Source organism: Pogonomyrmex barbatus, unplaced genomic scaffold (assembly GCF_055798465.1).
Source record: "Pogonomyrmex barbatus isolate J1 unplaced genomic scaffold, ASM5579846v1 scaffold4, whole genome shotgun sequence".
In the NCBI taxonomy this organism is placed as follows: Eukaryota; Metazoa; Arthropoda; class Insecta; order Hymenoptera; family Formicidae; genus Pogonomyrmex; species Pogonomyrmex barbatus.
Window position 1 is genome coordinate 9,040,641 of NW_028297138.1, and position 22,786 is coordinate 9,063,426.

Sequence of the window (22,786 nt, forward strand, 5' to 3'; positions counted from 1 at the left end):
TTCTTTTTTAAATTTCTTTTTTAAAGGGAAATATTTTTGTCAAAATCTCTTTTTACGAAGCTATTCTATACGCAGTGCGAGGTGTGTCGTGCGGCCTTAGTATCGACGAGGTAAATTAAACTTTATAACAAAACCTTAAATACATGTGTGAGAGGAAGATAAATACGATTTGCGGCTTATATCATCCGTGACCGACTGTGCGCGATCCAACCGCGGAAGCGCACGTGAGATTGCATGGGAGTAAGCAACAAAAATGTCCGTTCACTTCGCCGTGCGTGTAACGTGTACGTGTTGCCGGCTCGGATAAACTCTAAACACGTAAGAACTTGTGCGCTACCAGTAGCGCGAAGGCGAACGCACATAAGAAAGAGTGGAGAGAGACGGAGAATAAATATGGTTATATCCGTGTAAAGCTCCACATCGCGGGGCTCGTGGACGAGCTCGTGATGCGCTCGCAAAAAGCAGACGGCGCATGCATCTATAAACGCGTAAACGCGGCGAGCGAGGGGAATCGAGGAGTCGCGTAAGTGAAAAACGGCACAATGCCCGATGTGTCCGCGCAACCCTGTGAAATACGCAATGCCGTTCGATGAAATCGAACGGATCGCCGGCAAAGGCGATAGGCGATATCTTCGACTTCACGGACGTGATATAAATATTTCTTTTGACGGATATGAATAGTAACGAAATAAAATAATTCACATTTATTTTGTGAATTTTATTCGTAGGATAAAACTCGTAGAAAAATACTTATTCTTCACGTTCACGCAGAGGAGCTAGAAATAAATGTATAAATAAAAGTGGGTGCATTGATGGGATACGAAATTTTATATCGAGCTCCCGCGCGACTTAATTTTACCGGATGATGGCGCAGTTCTCGCCGCGATTCGCAAGTACGAAATAGGTCGACGCGAAATAGGGAGTATTCTCGCCGGCTGTTGCGTACACGTCGACTTACGGGGCGCGTATTTGCGTGTGCGCGAGAGAGAGAGTGCTCGCGGTAAGAACCGGTTATATAGGAACTGTCCGCCACCTCTTCTCTCTGCATCTTCTCCTCTTCTTCCTCTGCTCATCCGCCGACCTTTCGTTCCTCCATCCTTCCCGAGTATCCTCATCGGCGAACTCGCCGCTACATAATGCGGCGACGCGCGCGTGTGTATACACGCGTGTGTACGGCCGCTAGCTAAGCGCATATCCGCACGCGTAAATGTACAGGGTGTTCGAGCTCGGATACAGGGTGCCAAATCGAGCAAAACGGCGATCATTCTGGAAGCGTCAATAATGTTCGACATGCCGGTGATTAGAACACGACGGTAGATTCCGACAAGTTTTTTTTTTTATTAATTTTGCTTACAAATTTTAGCACGCTATAAAACGAAATTATTCAGATATTAACGTTGGAAGGATTGCAAGATGCTGGTAAAGAAAATGATTGATCGAATTTTCATTTTGTTCATGAGAAAGTTCTTAGTTCAGGGGAATGGTGAATTTCTGAGGCATCCTGTACAAGAGGCGGTACATACACTTGCGCGATGCTTCGACACCATGGGTGCCTGCCTATCTGACGTTGGGTGCTTACAAGGGCGAGTCCGCATCTTTTCTTTTTCTCCCTTTCCTGACCTGGCTACCGACAAGCCATAGGGACGCTGGTCTCCGCAGACCCTCTCGCTTCCTCCCAGGACTCCACCGGAGGCGTCGGCATCTCGCGAATGTTTCACGGATAGTCCTGGAACTTGCCGCATGGAAACGGCGGTATGCGTTGCATCGCCATAGTCCACGAGAAATATGATCTTCCCCGGAAAGCGCTGTAGAAACTTCCGAGACTTTAAAATAGATTTTTTTAACAAAAAATATACCCCACGTGTACATAAATGTCGAAGCGAGGTTTTCCAAAAATGCATTTGCGATAATAATAATTTTTTAGGGGTGTATTTATTATTTCTCAACATAAATAATATTTTGGCAATAACATTTTCTGCTAAATAAATAATATTGTAAAATTCTTGCTTGCGTTATGATATTATAATAAAATAAAACGGATTTATATTCGATGAGGTGATGAATTGATGAAATTATGTTTTCAATTGAAACTCTTACTGATATTTCTGACATTTTTATGTTACAGATTTCGAATAGACAATACAGATCACATAATTGACGTAAATAAGAACAACGCAGCGTTCGAGTACGATCAAGTCAATATAATATGTCCTGTGTATCCGCCGGACTCGTACGTCGATGATGATGCTGAGAAGTACATCATTTATAACGTAAGTTAATTTTCATTTTAATATTGATAACGCGGTGACTTTCCGCATGGTGCATTTATTAGATAACGGACTCAAAATTATAATGTGCGATGTCTATGACAACACTAGCCATATTGGGCATTAAAAATTGTCGACGGTAGTCTGCCAATGTTTAGACAGCTGCTACTACTTGAAACTGGTTCTTTAACCCGTTTCTTTTATATCTCCAAAATGACATCCGTTCTTCAACAAACATACCGTTCTACCGAAATGTAGATTTATTGATAAACTAAAAGAAATATTAAACATATGTCTGCAAACATGTTAAGCAATATTACTGCCTCATTCTTTATTTTTAATCTTTGCGAGACGTGATTTCATCTTTGAATAAAAAGAAATTACATCTCTTCTTTTTTTTTTAATTATTATTTTGCCGTTTTACGTGAAATTTATTTTTTTTCCTTATAACAAAATTTTTTTATTCTCGGCTGAAAGTTAATTCTGATCCAGGGAAAAAAAAACCGGATTCGCAGTGGCAGACGAAATTTTGACATCGCATTCCCGATTGATACGTTTTTATCTTAACTTTCGTCCTCTCGGTAACCAATTCCGGATACCACGGCAGATTCCCTGGCTTTCACGGATGTGGCCATCAAACATTCCGATAGCGTCCACCCTCTCGAGCAAAGCAAAACCTCCCAAAGACCATTCCTGCGTCGTCGGCAACCTAATCGTTTCGATCCACTTGATTGTCCCTCCACCCTTCGTCATCCATCGTCCCATTGTCTCCGCTGTTCTTCCTACACGACGATTAGCCCCGACAATGAAGCCCTCTTCTGCAGAAGAGCCCGGGAATCGGTTCGCTGGGGGGAAACGCTACGATGGCACCTTTCACAGTAGTCAATCAGCGATCAGTGTCGCCGACCCGCGCGTCGCTCCGCGTCGCCGATCGATTATACCGTCGCGACTGACTGCAGGATTTCTCTTTGGCGTTTTGCAGGTGTCCAAGGAGGAGTACGAGACATGTCGGATAACGAACCCGAGTCCGCGGGTAATAGCGGTATGCGACAAGCCGCGCAAAACGATGTACTTCACCATCACCTTCAGGCCGTTCACGCCGCAACCCGGGGGCCTCGAGTTCCTCCCGGGCCACGATTATTACTTCATCAGCACCTCGTCCAAGGATGATCTCCACAGGCGCATCGGCGGACGGTGCACCAGCCACAACATGAAGGTCGTCTTCAAGGTCTGCTGCGGCAACGAGGCCGAGACCTCCTCCTCGTCGGCGACATCACGTAACAACTGTGAGTACTCGAGACGAGTTTATCGGTTATTCGATATTTCATCTCAAGATGAGAAATTGAAATATACGAAATATGATTTTAAAAAAAATCTGAATAAGAAAAAGAAAGATTTATTGCGTCAGTATTTAAGTAAAAAATAAAATTATTTATTTTTTTATTTATGAAACAGTATAAGAAGTAAGAAACAGTTATAAGAACCAGGAAATAGCATTTGAATAGCACTTAAAGTAGAAGCTGTGATTATCGAATAGAAATGGATTTTCTTTGTTCTCCAAGATTCGTGTGAGGCCAAAACTTATTCTTCGCGAGCAATTCGCGTGACGATTGCGAGTTCACTCGCGTGCGTTTCTTCATTTACATCGTATCGCGCACTTCTCGCAAAATATTATCCGAAATGCAGACTCTTCTTCCCATGGAAATCACAGTTCGCGCGGCAATTATATTCTAATTTCTCAATTATCATAATCTAAAATTACAGGCGTCGTTTGCACGAAGGACACCGCCTTTTCATTCCGCGTGTAAATCACGTTTTTAACTCTTCACGCTTTTAACTCTTCACGCTTTCTCGTTCTGCGCGACCTCCGTCGAAGATTCGAAGACTTTGTAAAAAAATACACAGATGGGAGGGGGGGACTAGGGACACGAAACAGAAATGGTCCATAAATTCATTATCCCGTAATCAGTTACGTGAGAAGAATGATTATACCATAACAGACGGTACGCTCGTTCGTTCGCCAATTCGTTCGCCATCCTTCCGAGCTCATTTCCTTCTTATCCTTTCTCCTATCCACTTCTCACCCGCGTCACCCCCTCCCCCCCCTCTGTCGTCCGTCCCGCCGTCTCTTTTAAATAATCCCTATCGATTATAATTCTCACCGTGCGCCATTTGTTGCGGCCGGGGGACCAACACTGTGTCCCGGGGTACAATAAATTCTACCATTTCATTTTGCCCCGCTATTCTCTCCCCAATTCGTTCCGAAGCATCCTCGAAGCGTCCTCTCGCTCCTTCGGTCCCTCTTTTGCCTCCCCCTGGTTCTCCCCTTTTCTTCTCCTGCCACCTCCGCTCCGGTAGAGACGATTCATGCGCCATAATGACCAGCTATTTCGTCGGCCAGGAACTCTGAACTCTTTCTTTCTCTTTCTTCCTCTCCTCTTCTCTCTCTCCCTCTTTCTCTCTCTCCCTCTCTCTCCTCCTCCGTCTCGGGCATTGAAGATTCCATGGCGAGACCCGACCTCGCGTTCACGGTAGACGTCGAGAGTTCGCGCGCGGCTACTTCCACACAATTATATCGCCGGGGGGGGGGGGTGCGCGTACCTCCTCGGCCGCGAATTTTATTTCCGATGGGTTAGGAGGTACAGCATCAAGTTGTACGCTCAGAATAACACAGACTATCGGCAGGCTTTCGCGATGGGAAAGTGTGAATATGACGAAGGTTGCCTCTCGCTGTATTTAATCATAGTTTCTGAAACTTATCCCCGTTTTTCTATACTTCGAAAAAAACGAAAGGATTCTTTTTTTTTGTGTTTCTTTTTTAATAGTGCTTTTTTAGTAGTTTAGTAGTTTTGAAGATGAAAAGAAACTTCGTTTTCGGAAGCTTAGAAACATGAAACTGTTCACTATTCAAAGATATATTATTCAAATGTAAAAAGAATTTAATACACGAAGAAAAAATATCTTTAAATACGTGAAGAACTATTCTTGAAAAGTTTATTAGCGCACGCGATCTTTCTGAAAGTGCTTGTACACACATTGAAACCGAACGAATATTAGTATCATACAGTTCTAAGTTGCTCAATAATAAAACTATGTTTCAAGCGATTCTGTTGGCATGGAAGTTTTTCTTTTACTCTATAAGACGTTGTCTGAAAAAACGAACTTCGGTGCCGTAATTATTACCGATTGTTCATCTCGGCCCACGATCGACTTGGGCGGAAGTGCAGACAAGGGATGACACACAATCACCATCTAATTGCCGTATCGTCCGTTTTTCAGCCGTAGCCGTGACCAGCAGCACCGTGCCCAGCAGCAGCTCGACGAGCACCGCAGTTTTGGGCGGTGGAGCCGCCGGTCTGCCGCCCCCGCCGCTGCCGCCGATCGTCTACAGGGGCGGAGATCGATTCTACCCGGGGGGCAGCATTCATCATCATCACGATCATCATCAGCCGGGCACAGCGGCGCCGACCCTGCCCCATGTGCCCCCGCCGGCCATCTATCCCGCGCATCCGCATCAGCCGCAGCCGCCGATTCACAATGTACCGCCGTCCTCGATGACGCCGCCCAAGACCTCGACCGGTCAGAAGAAGAAGAACAGTACGTATCACGTCGTCACCATCGCACGCTGCTGTCTGTCTATCCGTCTGTCCGTCCTGTCCGCTCGACAAAATTTCATTTTGCGGCGCGTCCTCCTCGCGCAGCCTTGCTTTTGTGCCTCGCATTTGATCCGAGTCACTTGGTACCAGTTTGGAGATCAATAGAGTCATCAAGCAGTTTATGAAAGTCAGATTAATCCGTCGGTGGCTTAGTTCCTTCTAGCTCAATCGACGAGCACTTGGCGTAATTAAATCACGCGTGTACGCTCGGAAGGAAGATATGCCGCGGTAATTATTGATGATCATCGCAAATCGACGTTAATTGACAGTCGAGGGCACCGACAATGTTCGCCGTGTCAGTCCGGTTTCTCTTAATGTACTCATTTAAACTTCGTTCTATGACGAGCGAGAACAGCACATCTTCTATTATCTATATAATGCTAGCCTATCCTCGGTATATCCAGAATAAATTATAGAAGAAATAATAATGGCAACCGCTGTCAATTATTACCGGTTGCAAATTGTGTTCTTCCGCGTTACCCCGTTTTACGCACTCGTTCTGGCTCATTAGATCCTTAATTCACGGCTGAAACGGGGATCTTTTTATTTCTGTTCAACCGCGCAAATTATTTGTAGAAATAAAGAGAGACGGATTTATACACATTTATTTAACAACGTGTTTATGCGCGAGATAAGGGTCGAATTGCCGCATTTGGTTGCAAATGCGCGCCGTAAATACGCACGCCTCTGCCAGGTGGAAGGTCGTCGAGGCGCAATGTCAAGATCCGATCGGATGAAAACCATCTGTCGAACCGCTCGCCCTTCCTCTTCGCGTCGACATCTACGATATAATTTGACTTTCTAAATGCGCCGCGTACGCGCGCGCGCATTTGCATTTCGCCGATAAGCCGCGCGCGGATAGCCGCTCACCCATTAACGGTGCCGTGTTTCCGAGACACACGGCGCGATAGGGAATACACATTTCCAAGGTATCGACACGAAATTGCCAGGGATTTCGTTTTCCTCGCGCGGTTTCGCGCGCCGAGTAATAACCATTAAAATTTGAGATGCGACTTGAGCATCTCCGCGCGAGGATAGCCTCAGCGACACGTCTCGAGATATATAATCCCATTCGCAAAGCCGGTCTCTATCGCGGATCTCGGGACACATTGTTCCCCATTTTTCGGGAAGTTAAAATATACAGACGTATATAAGAAATCGAAGGAATTTAATCTACGTTCATAGTCCTCATAAGAATTTAATAACTTTCAAAAGTTGGAAGTTAATCTCGAGTAACGCGCAATGGAGCTTATCTTCTTTAAAAGGAGAAGGAAAGGTGGCAAAGATGAAGTGAAATGCATGGATTATATAATTCTGTTTTTTTTCATTCTTCACTTCTTCAATTTTTAACACGATTGTTTTTTTAGTATCATTTTAACAGCTTATGAAATTTGTACTTTCTAGTATACCACACAATTAGTTTTAATAATATCTCCCTAGAATTAGTTTTTAGTATTTAAAAATTTGTTCAAATACAAATCTAAAAATAATTTTATTAAACTATCAAAATAACTTTGAACGTTCAAATTGATTGTTAGAACATCAAAAATTTTTACAGATTATCATTATGCTTAAGTATCCTATATAATAATTTTGAAAATAATTTCGAATTTCTTTTCAGATCTATATTTAAGCAAATTTTTAGATACTTTAGCAAACTCATTTTTTCTGTGCACTCATTAACTCAATGGATATCAATAACTAACGATTTCTTCGCTTTTATGTTTTACAGAGGAGTATTCGGATCATCCGAACGAGGTAGTGAAGAACGAGGAGCTGACGTACAACGGTGCGAACTCGTATGCTTATACGCAAGTTCAGTACGCGCAAAGTCTGATCCTGGCGACGGGCAGCCTGTTGATGAGTGCGTTGCTGCAGCAGCTGCTGCGGTGAAGCGACAGCACCGGACACGTACGAGAATGTCGTATATCCCATGCGTCGAAACCCCTTCTTCTGTGATTATCCTACGTTTAATTGATTTCTTGAGAAGCGCGCGAGTCAAGCGCGTACCTCGGCCGTCCCTCGATCGTAGTAAAGACACGCACGATCTATGGTCGTGCCGACTCGAGAGATAGCAGAAAAGAAAGAAAAGACAGACAGAAGAGACGGACAGAGAGAGAGAGAGAGAGAGAGAAAGAGGATGAAGAGCGAGAGAAGAAGAGACACATCGAGAGAAGAGACATGCACGACACACGAGCGGCAACGCCATATTAAACACAATTAAAAAACTAGCGGGATTCTACTGTACTAGGAATATCGTAGAAGGACGAAGAAGAGAAGGAAGCCGAGGATGGGAGAAAAGTAGGAGAGAAAACAGAAAAGAAAAGACGGAAAGAGAAGCGCTATTACTAGACACTACTTATAGTACACGCCCACTATTATCACTACTATAAATGGTAGTCGTATTGGTTGTCCTTCTTATCATTACACTAACTGTAGGTATTTATTCGAATATGAGAGACAGATGTGAGACGGGAGTCGTGGCAGCGTGCTAAGTATCCTTGACCGAGAGCGAAAAGTGTACGCGAGAGAAGGACGTCTATTATATGTTAGTAGCAAGGCCATGTACGCGAGTAATGTCAAATCGCATGTTTTTGAGCGTCAAACGAATCCTTAATTCGAGAGAAAACGTCACGTGAACTCGGCCATCGACGACGAACGGTCCTTCGTTAAGGGGTCCTCGCTCGGGGCCGGCAAGGAAAATAGTTTGTCCTGAGCGCGATCATACGAGCGTGCCGTGCCTCGAGAAAAGAGTACCTGAAAATCCTTGAATGCTTTCGGTTCGCGGCCAAGGCAGTAATAATCCGGGTCAAATGATCGCAACTCTAATCGCGAGTGACTTCCGGAAACTTCATAGATATCTGGATTCGACGCGACGCGCCGTAATTCCTCGATAATCGATCGACCTTACCAGGAGGAACGAAAGATCGAAGAATTAGGAGAGATCATCTGAGATTAATTCCGTGTCTCTCGCGCGACATTTAAATTTGGACCGATTGCCGCGGCCGCCCGGCCAATCGCAGGACGCCGAGGACGAAGGATCATTCGAGTTCGCATGCGAGATCGTGAGTAGGATAGTTAGCACGCGTGTAAATAAATTCCTAATGAATATGTACAAGTGGCTCTTGTGGTCGCCTTGTATGCCGATGGGCAACAGGGAGCCGGAGAGATTTAAGAAAGAGTGCCGTATTTCTAGGTAAATCTTATAATATGAGATGAAAGAAAGAGAGAGAAAGAAAAAAAGTATGAATCAGAGAGAGAGAAAATGTGAGTGCATATGTGTATGATGATGTGATTATGATGTGAGCACCGTGCTCATCAAACAAGTTAACGCAAACCACGAACTTATGTGAATTTCACTACAAGTCTAATTACATCGTTGTCACGAGTCAACATCGAGGATAGTATATAGTATCGTTGATTCAAGCCGTTGAGTAAGGGATATAGCCTAGAAAAAGAGCGAGCGAATAGAGAATATTGTGCGAGAGAGACTGAGTCGCTAATCGAATAAAAAGACAGATTTGTATAATAGCTGTACCATATTGAGACTTCTATCTATAAATCTGTATTATATTTATTATCCGCTATCATTATGCTAACGAATATTCAACACTCGATATTCTATATTTGCTAGTGAAATATCAAATTTAATAGCGAACAAATTAACGTACTGCCGGCACCGGGGGTGAAGCGGTGATCGCGGCACGAACGAGCCCCCGGGGCCAACCTCCCCTCTCCCCTCTTCTTCTTCTCCTCTCCCCCATTGTTTATTTCCTTCGTTCTTGATTTGGTTCCGAGTATTATACACGAATAATGTTTCTATTCATTGTTTAATCAATTCGATTATGTTTCTGATTTATTGATCTTTTTTTTTTTATTATTCTATTTATTATTCATTATCAGAAAAAAGACTTGAGCGTGTACACGTTTCATGCCACACACTCGCGAATTCATTTTTCGTGTGACGCACGCACGTACGCACGCGCATGCGATACGCAAAAGGCGAAAAACGAAGCAGTGAGTAATTTTTCGTTCGTGTCCACAAAAAAAAAAATACAATTGCCAGCGCGACTGCACTAACGAATTATTGTAAATACGAATTTACGCGAGAAATGAGTATCGTAGCGAGAGAATGTACGATTGTGTGAGAGAGAGAGAAAAAAAAGATTCTTATTCAGAATCTTAAGTAGCAAAATGCAGAATCCTTATGCGTTGAATATTACTTGACCAATTTTATTTTCAGAATTTGTCATTCATAGTTCATCGTCCCCATTCGCGTCTACGATCGCGAGAGCAGCGAACAACCGCGATCAGCCCAGAATTGCGAATAAACGGCGAAAGTTCAGCAGCGAAATATTGTAAGCCTGAAGATTATGCGCCTCTGCCATCCATCATTCGTTCGTATTTTCACTTGTTTTGTTATTGCAACAGCAATTAATGACGAGCGAGTTGATCAACGCGATCTTTCACGGTTCCAATCAATCGTCGATTCGAAAGTCACATGTATCTCGTTTAGATAAAGCGACGTTAAGTAAGACGCATTTGCAGACAATCATCATTGTATCCGAAATTTGTCAGGCTAATGATTTATTATTTACGTTGCGAATATTCATCCCTGATCTCTCCGGTTGAAATGTGCGAGTATTGGTCATAATCATACTCATCTTTAATTGTACATCTATTGATAGTAGATATATGTTCAATTGTTGCTTCGGTGATTTTTTAGAGATTCACTTAAATATTACGGAATCTTGCAGATACCGAGGATACTCTCCAGTATTTTTCAACCAGAGAGTCCATTGTAGATATATATGTAACATTTTACGGAATCTCGGACGCGCTCGCTTGTCGCACCGCAATTGCATTGTTGGGAATTGTGAAAGTGTCGCGCCGACCGCGAGTCGAATTTATTTTAAGTAACGGCGAGGAAGAACGAGAAATGTGCCGCTTGATCGATCGTTCGTACGCGAAGAGCGAAAAGGATACGTGGTTTCACGTATACGCTAGGTACTCACTCGCGCGGACGATAAGCGAATACGTTATAACGATAATATAGACTCGAATTATTCGATATAGAAAATAGACAAGGTCGCTCACTGCAAACTCATTCCTTTTTTTTTTGTTTTTTATTTCCCCTTTTTGTTTCTGTCATTTATCCATCACGTCCACACCATCGCACACTCCTATGATCCGTGCCGCAGACCGCGAGACGTGAGGCGTCCTGCTGCCGACGAGGGGAAAAAAAAAAAGTATTTTTTTAACAGCAGATAGAGAGAATGCATTTCCGGTGGGTTTGTTTGTTCGGAGAGACGTATGTAAATAAATGTAACGTGCGTATATATACGCGCGAATTTGACCGCGGGAATTTGACCGCGTATTAACGAGCCAGATATATATTTCGGTCCGCACCATCCGCGGACTCGTCAATGCGATTTAAATAAAAGAACATGTAAATAAACATCCGAGGTATGATTAAAAAAAAAAAAAAAGGGAAAAACAGGATACGCTTCACGTCCATCCCGAGGAGGTCTGAGTTCCCGTCTGCTATTACGTTCGGTAATGCCACTTCACTTACGTAATCATCCACTCGTGTGCGTGTACAAGAGAACAAGAAGAAGGATGCCCGACGAGGAGCGTGCGTGCGTGCGTACGTGCGTGCGCGCGCGCACGCGCGCGATGTCTCTCCCGCTCGAACGAGAGGCACGCTGCACGCGTTCTCACGCATGAAAACAAAAAGAAAAAGGAAAAAAAAAAAAGACTTGTTCCTCTCTTCTCGAGATCGAGGGTAAAATATCCGCCGCAACACGGCCGCGCGGTTTGTAATGAATTAATTAATTAATTAACGCGTTAAAAGGGCGATAAAGCGAATTTCGAATAGACACGCGTCTCTGTAAATAAACAAATTAAATGATTAAATAACGGTAAACACGATGAAATTTATATTAAAGTGCATAGCGAATATGAGATAGGTTTCTAATAACGGTTTATTATAAAAATAAGAAAAAAATGTGAATGTATGTTGATGTCTAAGATTTTTAACGAGATGGAGGACACAGAGTGGTTAATTGTAAACTACGATTACACTATTCGTAACCGAAGTAACGCGAGTACTAATTAAACAGGAAGGTTCGGAGGGCGGAGCAACACTTAGCGACAGATCGTGATTTCTCACGTTGCATATATTATTTTGTAACCGGAGCGTACAGGATCCATACCATACACTCTCGACATCACGGCTAGCATACGCGGCATCTTATCGCGAGATGACAAACTCGTTAAAGCCGTAAGACTCAAAAATTTTGATTAATACTCCGTGTACTAAATTAAGGCGGAAATGATAAAAAATGACGGAAAACCGACGTGCGAAATGATATTTTATTTAACTTCCTTTCCAACGGTGATCTCGATACTTCGATTCGCAATCGTAAATCTCATCAATTTTGCTTCAACCCTGATCACGTTGTCCGACGAGTTTTTAATAACTACTCGTTTCTTCTTCTTTTTTTTTTTTTTGCGCGCATGGACACTCTTTCTCATTCGGACGATTATTTTGTCGAGTATGGCGCGTCCCGTGATTAATGAAACGCGACGTATGCGTCCGTGGTACATCGGAATATTAATTAAAAATCTCGCCGGTGTCTACGAGCAGGGCTCGTTAACGAGCACGCTCGTCGTTTTCGTGCAGTGCTCGACTCGGCCGCCGCGTATGGTATCCTTGGAACGGGACCTTATAGATTGCGTGTGTTCACCAGTATGCACATTCAGTACCAGTCGTTCATTACGAAGCATTACAGAATACAATACAAAGTAGCGTAGCGTTCATAACGGTAGTCCACTATAGCGAAATAGTATTTAAACGAGCAGCCGCCGGTTGCAAAAAAAAAAAAGAAATAAAAAATGGAAAAATCGCCATGATCAACCAGAAAAGGAAAGAATCGCAGTGCACCTGGGGAAAAAAAGGAAAAAAAAAATAAGCGTAAATGAATTTTTCATGTAAAGGGCAGACATACAAGCGGACACAAAACATATTACGTGCGTCGCGTAGACATGGAGCTGGTCGCGAAAACTGTGCGGCGAGAGATTGCATACGCGTGATACGGAGGAGAAAGAGAGAGAGACAGAATGAGAGAGAGAGGGAGAGGGAGGTAATGGTGTGAGAAGCGGCACGCAGATAAGGGTGAAGCACACGGTACATTTAAAAAGCCACGTTCGTGTAAGCGCGATGTGCACGCACACAGAACGCGTGCAAAATGCGTGGATGCGTGAGAGTGAAAGGGTGAGGGAGAGGCAGGCACAGGAGGATGTACGTGGTCCTACGCGGGGGAGCGTAGGCTCATCGGTGTTACACAATTTATGTAGGTATATTCTATATGTATGTCGATATATAGCGAAGTATATCGATGGCAAACGAAAGTAATTTAAAAAAGAAAGGAAGAAGTAAAAAAAAAAAAAGAAAAGGATGGGAAGGGTATCGTGCGTCGGGCCGGGGGACTAGCTGCATCATATTTTGTTTCGAGGTGTATACCTTGCGCGGATCATCCCTGTTTGCTCTGGAAAGTCCGTGAGGATGAGGAGCAGAACAATCTGGAATGGGGGCAGCTTCCAACTGCATTCTCGCGAAGTCGTATCGATCGCGCCGATCTCTCGTCGTGCATTTAAAAAAAAAAAATCTCGATCTTTATCGACTTTTAATATTTCTCGGGGATTTGTCGGCATCGTCAAGATTGCATAGTTTCGGTGATTCGGAAAAGCTTTAGAAAAGAAGTATTTCCTAATGCGAGTGATTTATCTTGCGATTTAATAAGCGTTCGTTACTTCACTTCGCTCTTACTGAATTAGTCTTTATATTTTACGATAAATGTGTATTAACGCTGGAAAAACGGACCGTCCTATTTTATGATTTTGCTGTTAGTACAAAAGAAATGGTCGCACGAGATAAACACGATTTATACTTGTGTATGAATCACGGGCAAGCAACAACGTTTGGCATTAGTTCGTCACTTTGGTAATGCAGATTCTAGTCTGTTCTCTTGCTTAATTCAATCGCTTACATAAGAAAAAACAGTTTTCTTGAAATAGGATATTACGTTATATAAAAAGAATCTTTCAAATTTCTCTTGATAATATTTATTCGAGAATGTTAATAATTACATATCAATCTCGAACGCAAAAAAAAAAATGATTTTGTCGACCTAAAAGATGTGGTTCCTAAATTTTACTACATGCATGCTCTCTTCCTATTTAAATTGAAGATTCGAATCTGATCATTCGACATCTCGCCATGAAGAGAGGCCTAAGAACTTTCGTCTAAAGGAAATGTTTTGAATCAATTTTATATTCCTGTTGTTGCTACTAAATCAACAGAGAACGCTATTAATATTTAAAAGACTCATAAACAATTTTCTTTACGATAACGCGATATATTTTTAATTCGTAAACATAGATTGTGCGAAGTATAATCGAGCAAAATGACTGTCCCACTAGCCTATTCGAAAAACAATCTTCGGAATAAACTGCCATATTTAACGATTACCATCAATTCCCGATTCAATTGCTATGTTGTTATCAGGGAGATAACAATCAGGGCGAAAACAATCCAGATAAAAAGACCAATAATTTTTCAATATGTTCGAAAAAGAAAAAGGATACGTATCAACGATTTTGATAGATATTATTAGCATCCCGTTTTATGAACAACGAATTTTTTCAGTAACAAACGAATTCACTTCCGCCAAAAACTACGCAATACTTTATACATATATCCCAGGATTATGGCTATTGTTAAATTAAAGATCGATAAGCAGCGTGATAATTTTAAGTTCGCTTTAATATTAGAAATAATCAATGATGGATATATTCCGCACGCGCGAGCAATTTTCTTTTCCCAATTCTATTTACAAGATTCGCTTTATTCGTAATAATGTAACAGCAGTCGAACGTAAATCGTTATCGCACCGTTTCTATATGTGACATCTCTCAAACTATTATTATGTAAGAAGTCGTATAATAAGCAAAAAATATGATAGTCACTGTGAGAATGGCACATGCGTTTTCAACAATAATAATAATAATAATTTATTATTCTTTCCTTGCGTCGTTGCACATCTGAAATTGAATCTGAAACCTTGAATCGAACCTTTAAGGAGTTTACGTTGCTAACTATTTTTTTAGGCGGAACCAATGCGACGAAATAAATGTAACATCCCCTCGAAATAACATCGATTCATATCTAGCATGCAACGAGCGTCAATTGCACACCAAAGACACGTCTCTCCCCGCGAATCATTGTAACTTTTCCGTCGCGTTTCGACGACGGAAGGAGATCATCGCGAAGCGGAGTTGGGCGGAGATTAATATTTCGGATTTTAATATTTAGTATTATAGCAATAAAAACGATCGCGTTCGACCATCGTGCAATAGAGCAATAATATCCGTCGGTCAGACACTTGTTAAAAAAGAAAGATAGATTTTGTTGTGATAAGAATAAGTAGAAAGGTAAATGATTTAGCGATCAGGAAGAACGGAATACAGCACACGCCCAACTCCGCTCCGAGCGGAGGAAAGAGCGTCGTCGGATTCAAGCGGTTCTGTCAAACGCGAGGCTCATTTATTATTAGATCCTAGATTAGAGGCGACTCTTTGATACTTTGATAAATCTGGCTGGTTTCCAAGGCGAGAGAATTTACGAGGGAAAGACTGGCAATCAGCGGGGATGGAAAGACCGCGAGGAACAAAAAAGAAAAGAGAGGAAGAGGCGCTACGCCTGTCGCGGAGCGCGTCAATTTACACACCTTCGTATCAACCGCGTCAAAGGCCGAATAATTATATGAGGCAGCAAAGAAATAACAAAAAGAAAAAAGAATGAGAAACCCAAATGTGCGGGGAAGGGAAGGGAGAGCAAAAAAAGAAAATAAACAAGCCGAATAAGCCCTCGAGTCCGCCTCGCGGAAATTAATGCCGGTCTCGAGAGAAACAGGGAGAGATTTAATCGAGCGTATTTTTGTGGAAGACGATGTCGCTTGAGGACCCTTAAAAAAAACGCACCGAACAGCACTCTCACGGCCTGGAGAGAGAGAGAGAGAGAGAGAGAGGGAGAGGGAGAGAGAGAAAGAGAGAGAGAGAGAATGAAAAGCAGAAAGGGAAAAAAACAACACGATAGAAGATCGACGGAAGGTGGTGTGCCCCCCCAATTAAGGATGGCCTATATATCGCACTCGTTTGAAAACTTATCGCAAGAATGCACAAGAAGTAGCGTACACTCGCTGTACTACTGTTTGTTGACTCGAATAAATATGCGGATTAAAGTCGGTTTGGTTTATATGTACACGGTGAGTCCAAGATTCGCGCGAATGGAACGCCGATGATCGTCCGTAAGTAGAAGTCAAGATGGTCTCTCAGAGAGAGAACACGCGCGAAATCGAGCTAAAACGAAGTGGAGGAGAATATTATCTCGGACGAGCACCGGCGTTCCATGCGACGATATTGTTATTATACGAATGTACTCAAGACGGCATGGTATACAAGACTAAAACAAGACCTAAAATAGGGACATAATATTTTATAACTCAACTTTTGTACAGAATAAATACTTGTACTGTGGACCAATATTTCTTTCATTTCATTCACATCAAAACCATCGTTGTTGTGCATAGATTCTAAATCGCGATAAAATCGTCAATGAAGACAACAGTCGTGTCTTAATAAATTTTTTTTAGCAAATTTATTATAAAATATTAACATGAATATAGCTAAAAATAAATCATTCTAACAGATTTATAAAAAGAATATATAAATCTGATCTAGCTGATTAAATGTAAATTTAATAAGTTAATCTGAAGTTTATTTATTTGTTTTTTGCTTATGCACTAGTGGTATAATTACAATAGCATTCCTCGCTTCAGGTATTCGCCACCAACTACCATTTCTATGTTCAGTACCTACACCAGCAATAAGATTATTTCCATCAGGAGTAAATGCGAGCGCGTTTATGAAACCTGTCAATTTAACTTCAAACAATAGATTTAAAGATTTAAAGTTTTCACCACATTGCCATAATTTGATCGTGCCATTTCGCGATCCTAGAAATCACAAGTGATTTTAATTTCATAAAAAATAGAAATGAAGCAATAAACATATATAAAAATATATGATAACACACCTGATGCTACTAAATCTGTATTTAACAGTGTGGCAATACTTGAAATCCACATTGGTTCATTATTGGTTTCGTCTTTTCCATGCGCCTCCGGCACCGTACACAGCGGTTTCTTCTTCAAACATCCCCAAACGCAGAGCAGTCCGTCGTCTCCACAACTGAAAAAATTTTCTTCATTGATGAGCTTAACCGCATCGATGCTATTGCCAATGCTATGTCCGTTGAATATCAATTGCGATTCTTCGACTATTTTCCATATCCTAATACTTCCGTCATAACCACCACTCGTTATAGCGCGCTCTCGCGAAAGTGCGTCAATAGATGTGATAGCGCTCTGATGACCGAATCTATAAGAAAAAAGTGGCATTGAAGTCAAACACAACTTGGAGATAAAATAGATTTACATAAAACAGAAAATATCATCGGATTCATAAAGTTACTTACAAAGATTCAACATAAGCCATATCATCCAGATTCCAAACTTTCACACTCCTATCTTCAGATGCGGAGTATAACGTGTGTGTATCTTTCCGGAATACCAATCCGGATATGAAATTCCTGTGACCTTGTAGATTCTTTATATGACTAAGAGTATCACCAGAGAATACTTTTATATCTTTACATCCGTCATCTCCTACTACCTACAAAAAACTCTTGTGGTTTTATGCCAATTTTTTTATGTATTGAACAAAAAAAGAATTTCATTTAAATTTACTTAAATTATTTAAATTTACTAACCAAAAATTTGCTATCCGTACTAATCGCCAAACACCGTATAGATTTCATTCCAGGTTTCGTTTTTCCTCTGCATCCTCTAATGGCTTTTAATTTTATTTTTTCCTTTACTGACCCTAATAAATAATTGTCAACTTAAGTCAAGCACATAGATATGCAATGGATCACATATTTTAAAATCTATGATTCATCTAAAGTTAAAATTTGCAAACTTACATTTAACTAAACTACCATCCTTAGATCCTGAATACAATATATTGCCATTGCTAGAAAGACAAATGCAAGTAATAGACGATTTGTGTTCTTTGCATTTCAATATTATAAGTTCATTATGACCAACATAATTTATTGCTATAGTTTTCCTCAATCGGCCCTTCTCTTCTAGATATTCTTCGCGTAATCTCCGTGCAACCGCACCTTCTTCAAATTCTGCTCTATCTTTCTCTATAATATTCAAGATAAATTTATTATATAAAATCTCGTTTGTTCTTTCTTTTCAAAATAATGTAAACCAAATGTAAAATATATTTCGTTAAATTTCACACCTTTTTCTTCGATTTCTTCAAGATATTTCTTTGCAATTCTCAAACGTTTCTCTTGCGCAGTTTCCTCTTCTTCCTCGGTTTCACTTTGTACTTCATCTCTAAAACACAATCTTTATAATTTTTAAGCTCCTTAAATATCATAACATATTCAGCTACTATTACCTTGTGTTTTTTTCTGCAAATTCTTCATCTGTACTGGCAATACTTTCATTATCATCATCAGGTATAGACTTCTTTGTTTTCTTAGATTGCTTTAATGTTGACTGAACAGATGTCTTACTAACATGGCCATTGAACTAAAATTATAAATAAATAATGAGTTAATAATCAGAGTTAAAAAAAATTGAAAAATAACTTATTGTTATCAATTTGTTACTGAAAAAAGTAACTAATAGTAATGTGTTACTCTTAACTCCATTATCAACCATCAATGTATTGAATAAAAGGACAAGAAAAAAATTATAATAGATATATTGTTTTATAGACATATTCAAATTATCTAATATTTTGCTATCGCGTTATCTATAACAATTTATTAAACAAATAATTGATATAGCATAAAAACAACAATTTAACAAGAATCTTGAGAAATATAAAATAGATATAAAAATTTAATCTTAACCTTCAAACAGGAAAACAATATTTCTAAGATAAAATATTTATAAAGCTTACTTTACGCTTCTGTCCGCTATTTCCTCGACTACCACTTCTTATAAAAAATGACATCACGACAATGGAAAATAATTGTTATAAACAAATAGCTTCTTAACCACGTGCGTCACAAACAGTTATTTTAGGTTAAGTTATGCTTTAAGTTCATTTCACATAACCATGGATATGATCAAAATTCACCAGTAAGAAACCGAGCGTCAAAGTATTTGATTGACCAATCAGAACAATGAAATTTATCAATTGACCAATCAAAAAATTTTTTAGAGAATTCGTAGTATTATTTATTTATCTTTCGGTATCTACTACCTAAAATTAGAAAATCTATGATCATTATACAATATCATAGTACATATACAGAATCATGAATATTAATATGAGTCTGTTCTTTTTAGTTAAACTAGCTGCACTAGTTCAGAGTTTATCTTTCTTCTTCCAGTGTAAGAAAGAAAGATAAACTGTGAACTAGTACAACTAATTCAGCCAAAAAGAACAGGTCTAATGCACAGATCGCAAATTAAAAATGCAATTTTACATATTTTGAGAATTTCTAATGTTATATTTATATAACATATGTAATACAAAAATTCATTATTGCAGATTTTATTAACAATAGAAAGCATTTCTATATAATAATATCATTAAAATTTAAACGGAATATAAATTTACATTTTATAAAATTTTAATAAAAATTTATGAAATGCATACTTTCCTTTCTCTTCTGCTAAATTTTTATTAATTTTAAAATTAAAATTAGAATAAAAAGATACTATATATAAGATAAATACGTCCTATACATATATCAATAAATATTCTTTCATTACTACAATATTTCAACAATATTTGCGTATTAATGTCAACATAAGAAAATCGCTGGCACAATTAATTAATATTCTCAATACCAATGCCATTTATTTGCAAAAGAATGTTATGGCGAAAACAAATCATCAATTGTCACTTGCATTGTTATGTATTAATTTATCCTTTGGTATGCCAATTAATAGATGATTCTTAAGTGTACACGTTTCTGGGACTAGTTTAGCGAGATAAACTTTATACCCAAATTGTTCAGCGAACAGCTTCCTATCTGTATCTATAATTGTCATACATTTATAGCCTTGCTTAGTCTTGATATTCAGTTCATCATGCGTCTGATCTGCTGCATGACTCAAATATGAGTACTCCTTGTTATTAAAACGCCCCTTAAATATATCGCTTCGTGGATACGTCAGCTGATGACAATCCTGCAGCGAGCCATAACAGCAAGGACAACTTATGAAAATCGCATTCTTTTGTATGCAACGTTGAATTACTAAGTCGGTTGCTAAACCGCAAGCATGTAAAGACGTGCCAATGTCAAAGTCCCCTTTGAAATAATCTAAGTTACACTGATAGAACTTCACATTTGTCAACTTCAATTTCTGTACTCTCTTTTTGGCTCTGTTTAGAGATTCTTCTTTGTTTTCTAGTAGAATGATTGTGCAATGAGGCAGCAAATACGCTATCAATATTCCCAAATGACCGCTACCAGAACAGAAATCTACAATAGTGTTTCCTGCTTTCGCCAATTTCAAAACGGGCTTGCATAGATTTTGTAATTGTTCTTGCTTCCGTTGCAATCTCGCAGGTGGCAACGAACCGCCTTCTGGCGTGGCATCGAAAGGAATGTCAGACCAATTGAGATCCATTTTACCAAACGGTTCGATGTCAAGCTGCATTGAGATCTTCATGTCTTCAACTAACTGCAAAGAATGTTCTATATCCTCTTGCCTAGTGTAAATGCGATTTTTTGGCTTGTACCGTTTCGGATCACTCTTGTATAAGCTCTCATTTACTACAGCTGGAAGCGTGTATTGGAGTATGTCTGAGTTACAATTCTTTGATAAGGGTAAACAACTTAAACATTTTATTATGAATTGATCTGCCAACATTCTGTCATACCATTTGGCTGTTAGGGGTACCAGTTTTAATATCATCTGACTCGAAAACATATTCAGCAGGATGTGCATACACACGAAGATGATTATATCAGATAATGTAATACATGCACCTTCTGCATACGTATGTTCTGGCAAACCCGTTTCGTCTCGTCTACTTATATCAAGCGCAGCGAATTTCTTGCACATCGTATATTTGTACAGATTATGCAGTTTAACTGGCTGAGACATGTGGCATTCGAATCTGGCTAAGCTAACTGGCAATTCAGATTTTTCTGGATAACTTCTAGCTAGAGACTTTAAAGTTAAAATTAAATCGACCTCGCAGAATTTAGTCCATATGCTTGCCTCAGAGCAAGCCATCAAGCAAGAACCCTTAAAACCTAATAACTTATTACCATCGTTCATCAAATATTTTGGATTTGCACTTTTTACAATCTGTCTTAGTACAGTACATAAGCCAGCCATGCAGCTGTTCCCGTTCACAGTAACATTCGGTAATTCGCATGAACTCGCATAATGAGGCATTTCATTTATATTTATAATCTCATAGACAAAACTCGTAAGATCTATCATATATGCTTGCTCAGTCAACTCTTGTTTACTTGGTATCAGCTTGATATTAATTGAGGACTCACAATACTTTATAATAAACAGAGTTACTACTGTTTCTATCGGAGCAAGACACATGTCTGCTATGGAATATATTGCTAAATATACATCACTCATTTTCATCTATTTTTTCTAAACAAGCGATAGAAATATAAAATTATAAAATATACAAACTCTTATATATCAGTTCCTAACCCAGAACACTCACACACTAATTCGCAACTGCCTTGCTACTTTTCGAATTATCCTCTGTCTCAATACATTCTCTCTCCAATATACAATGAAACAAGAGATAACTGTCGCAGCAAACATGAAACCTTCAAACTTCCAGAACGCTCTTTCTTCCAACCAAGCCACTTTGTCGCAGCTATAACACAAACATACATAAGAATGTAGCACATAGAATCAGATATACTAAAATTCCATTAATAATTTTTACCTTCTTGTTATCGTTTCACCACTCTTGCACTTCAACACTTCCTTATATCTGGCACGGACACAAATTCCGATACTTTCGCTGGCAATTTCAAAAGCGGTGCATGGATGGCACTCTGATATTACCTCGTATTCCTCGCCAGAGATGCAGGAGGAATTATTCTCGTAATTATCGATGTAAAGCTTATTCGTGCTGTTCGTCCAATGACTCTCAATAATTAACGCTAATACTGTCAATCTGTAAGAAATGTAATTACACACATACACACACACACACACAAAAGTTTGATTAGATGTGTACAAAAGCTTGTTTAACAGCTTTTAAGCTTGCATCAATCTCTTAAATTTAATAATTACGTGAGAAACTAACCCTCCTAAAAATGTTATACCTAACAACATTCGTTTTTTCGTACAAGATTCGATCATGTCGGAGATATTTCTACTTTTTCAATTTTTACACTCTGCTCTAATTAGGTTAAGGATCCACTAGGATCGCAGGGAAAACTACAAAGAGACCTCCCTCGGAGAATCGCAAACTACAGGTGTCCATAATTTTCATATTCATTCGCACAAAATGCAGAGTTGTATCGCGTAATCACGAATCTGCAAAATCATACTTTGAATTGAAGAAATTTTCATTTCAATATGAAAAAAATACATTTCATACATTTTTGAACAGATAATAATTTAGGAAGCAAAAGTTAATATTTCTGCTTGGAAAAAAAATTATCTTTAAATAAATAAATAATAACTATATAAAATATATACTTACTCA

General features: G+C 39.7%; 4 protein-coding genes across 7 annotated transcripts in view; 1 reads left to right on the forward strand and 3 right to left on the reverse strand.

Moving 5' to 3' along the window:
- Ephrin (ephrin) overlaps positions 1-8,053 on the forward strand; it is a 45,035-nt gene extending 36,982 nt beyond the window's left edge. Inside the window, exons 2-5 of the mRNA XM_011649364.2 lie at positions 2,126-2,270; positions 3,250-3,553; positions 5,547-5,864; positions 7,656-8,053. Of these exons, the coding sequence (XP_011647666.2) occupies positions 2,126-2,270; positions 3,250-3,553; positions 5,547-5,864; positions 7,656-7,816 (928 nt within the window). The 3' untranslated portion in view covers positions 7,817-8,053. The remainder of the gene's footprint in view (positions 1-2,125; positions 2,271-3,249; positions 3,554-5,546; positions 5,865-7,655) is intronic.
- Positions 8,054-16,466: 8,413 nt separating this feature from the next.
- On the reverse strand, positions 16,467-19,233 carry U3-55K (U3 small nuclear riboprotein factor 55K). Of its 2 annotated transcripts, none has more exons than XM_011649362.3 (8): positions 19,031-19,233; positions 18,521-18,654; positions 18,359-18,456; positions 18,030-18,257; positions 17,817-17,929; positions 17,523-17,719; positions 17,082-17,425; positions 16,467-17,001 (listed from the first exon to the last, which is right to left on the reverse strand). In XM_011649362.3, exons 1-8 carry the CDS (start codon positions 19,082-19,084, stop codon positions 16,763-16,765), a joined length of 1,407 nt encoding a protein of 468 aa, XP_011647664.2. In that variant the 5' UTR covers positions 19,085-19,233; the 3' UTR covers positions 16,467-16,762. The 2 variants fall into 2 exon arrangements, with proteins under 2 accessions (XP_011647664.2, XP_088937054.1); XM_089080928.1 differs by having other exon boundaries at positions 18,359-18,468.
- Positions 19,234-19,317: 84 nt separating this feature from the next.
- JTBR (jumping translocation breakpoint protein JTBR) lies at positions 19,318-22,637 on the reverse strand. Of its 3 annotated transcripts, none has more exons than XM_089080929.1 (4): positions 22,382-22,637; positions 22,016-22,249; positions 21,785-21,943; positions 19,318-19,336 (listed from the first exon to the last, which is right to left on the reverse strand). In XM_089080929.1, exons 1-4 carry the CDS (start codon positions 22,435-22,437, stop codon positions 19,333-19,335), a joined length of 453 nt encoding a protein of 150 aa, XP_088937055.1. In that variant the 5' UTR covers positions 22,438-22,637; the 3' UTR covers positions 19,318-19,332. The 3 variants fall into 3 exon arrangements, with proteins under 3 accessions (XP_088937055.1, XP_025075829.2, XP_011647663.2); XM_025220044.2 differs by lacking the exon at positions 19,318-19,336 and adding an exon at positions 21,633-21,708 and having other exon boundaries at positions 22,382-22,634; XM_011649361.3 differs by lacking the exon at positions 19,318-19,336 and having other exon boundaries at positions 21,682-21,943; positions 22,382-22,627.
- On the reverse strand, positions 19,615-21,699 carry Gstcd (glutathione S-transferase, C-terminal domain containing). Its single transcript, XM_025220043.2, has one exon. It carries the CDS (start codon positions 21,697-21,699, stop codon positions 19,975-19,977), a length of 1,725 nt encoding a protein of 574 aa, XP_025075828.2. The 3' UTR covers positions 19,615-19,974.
- Positions 22,638-22,786: the final 149 nt, after the last annotated feature.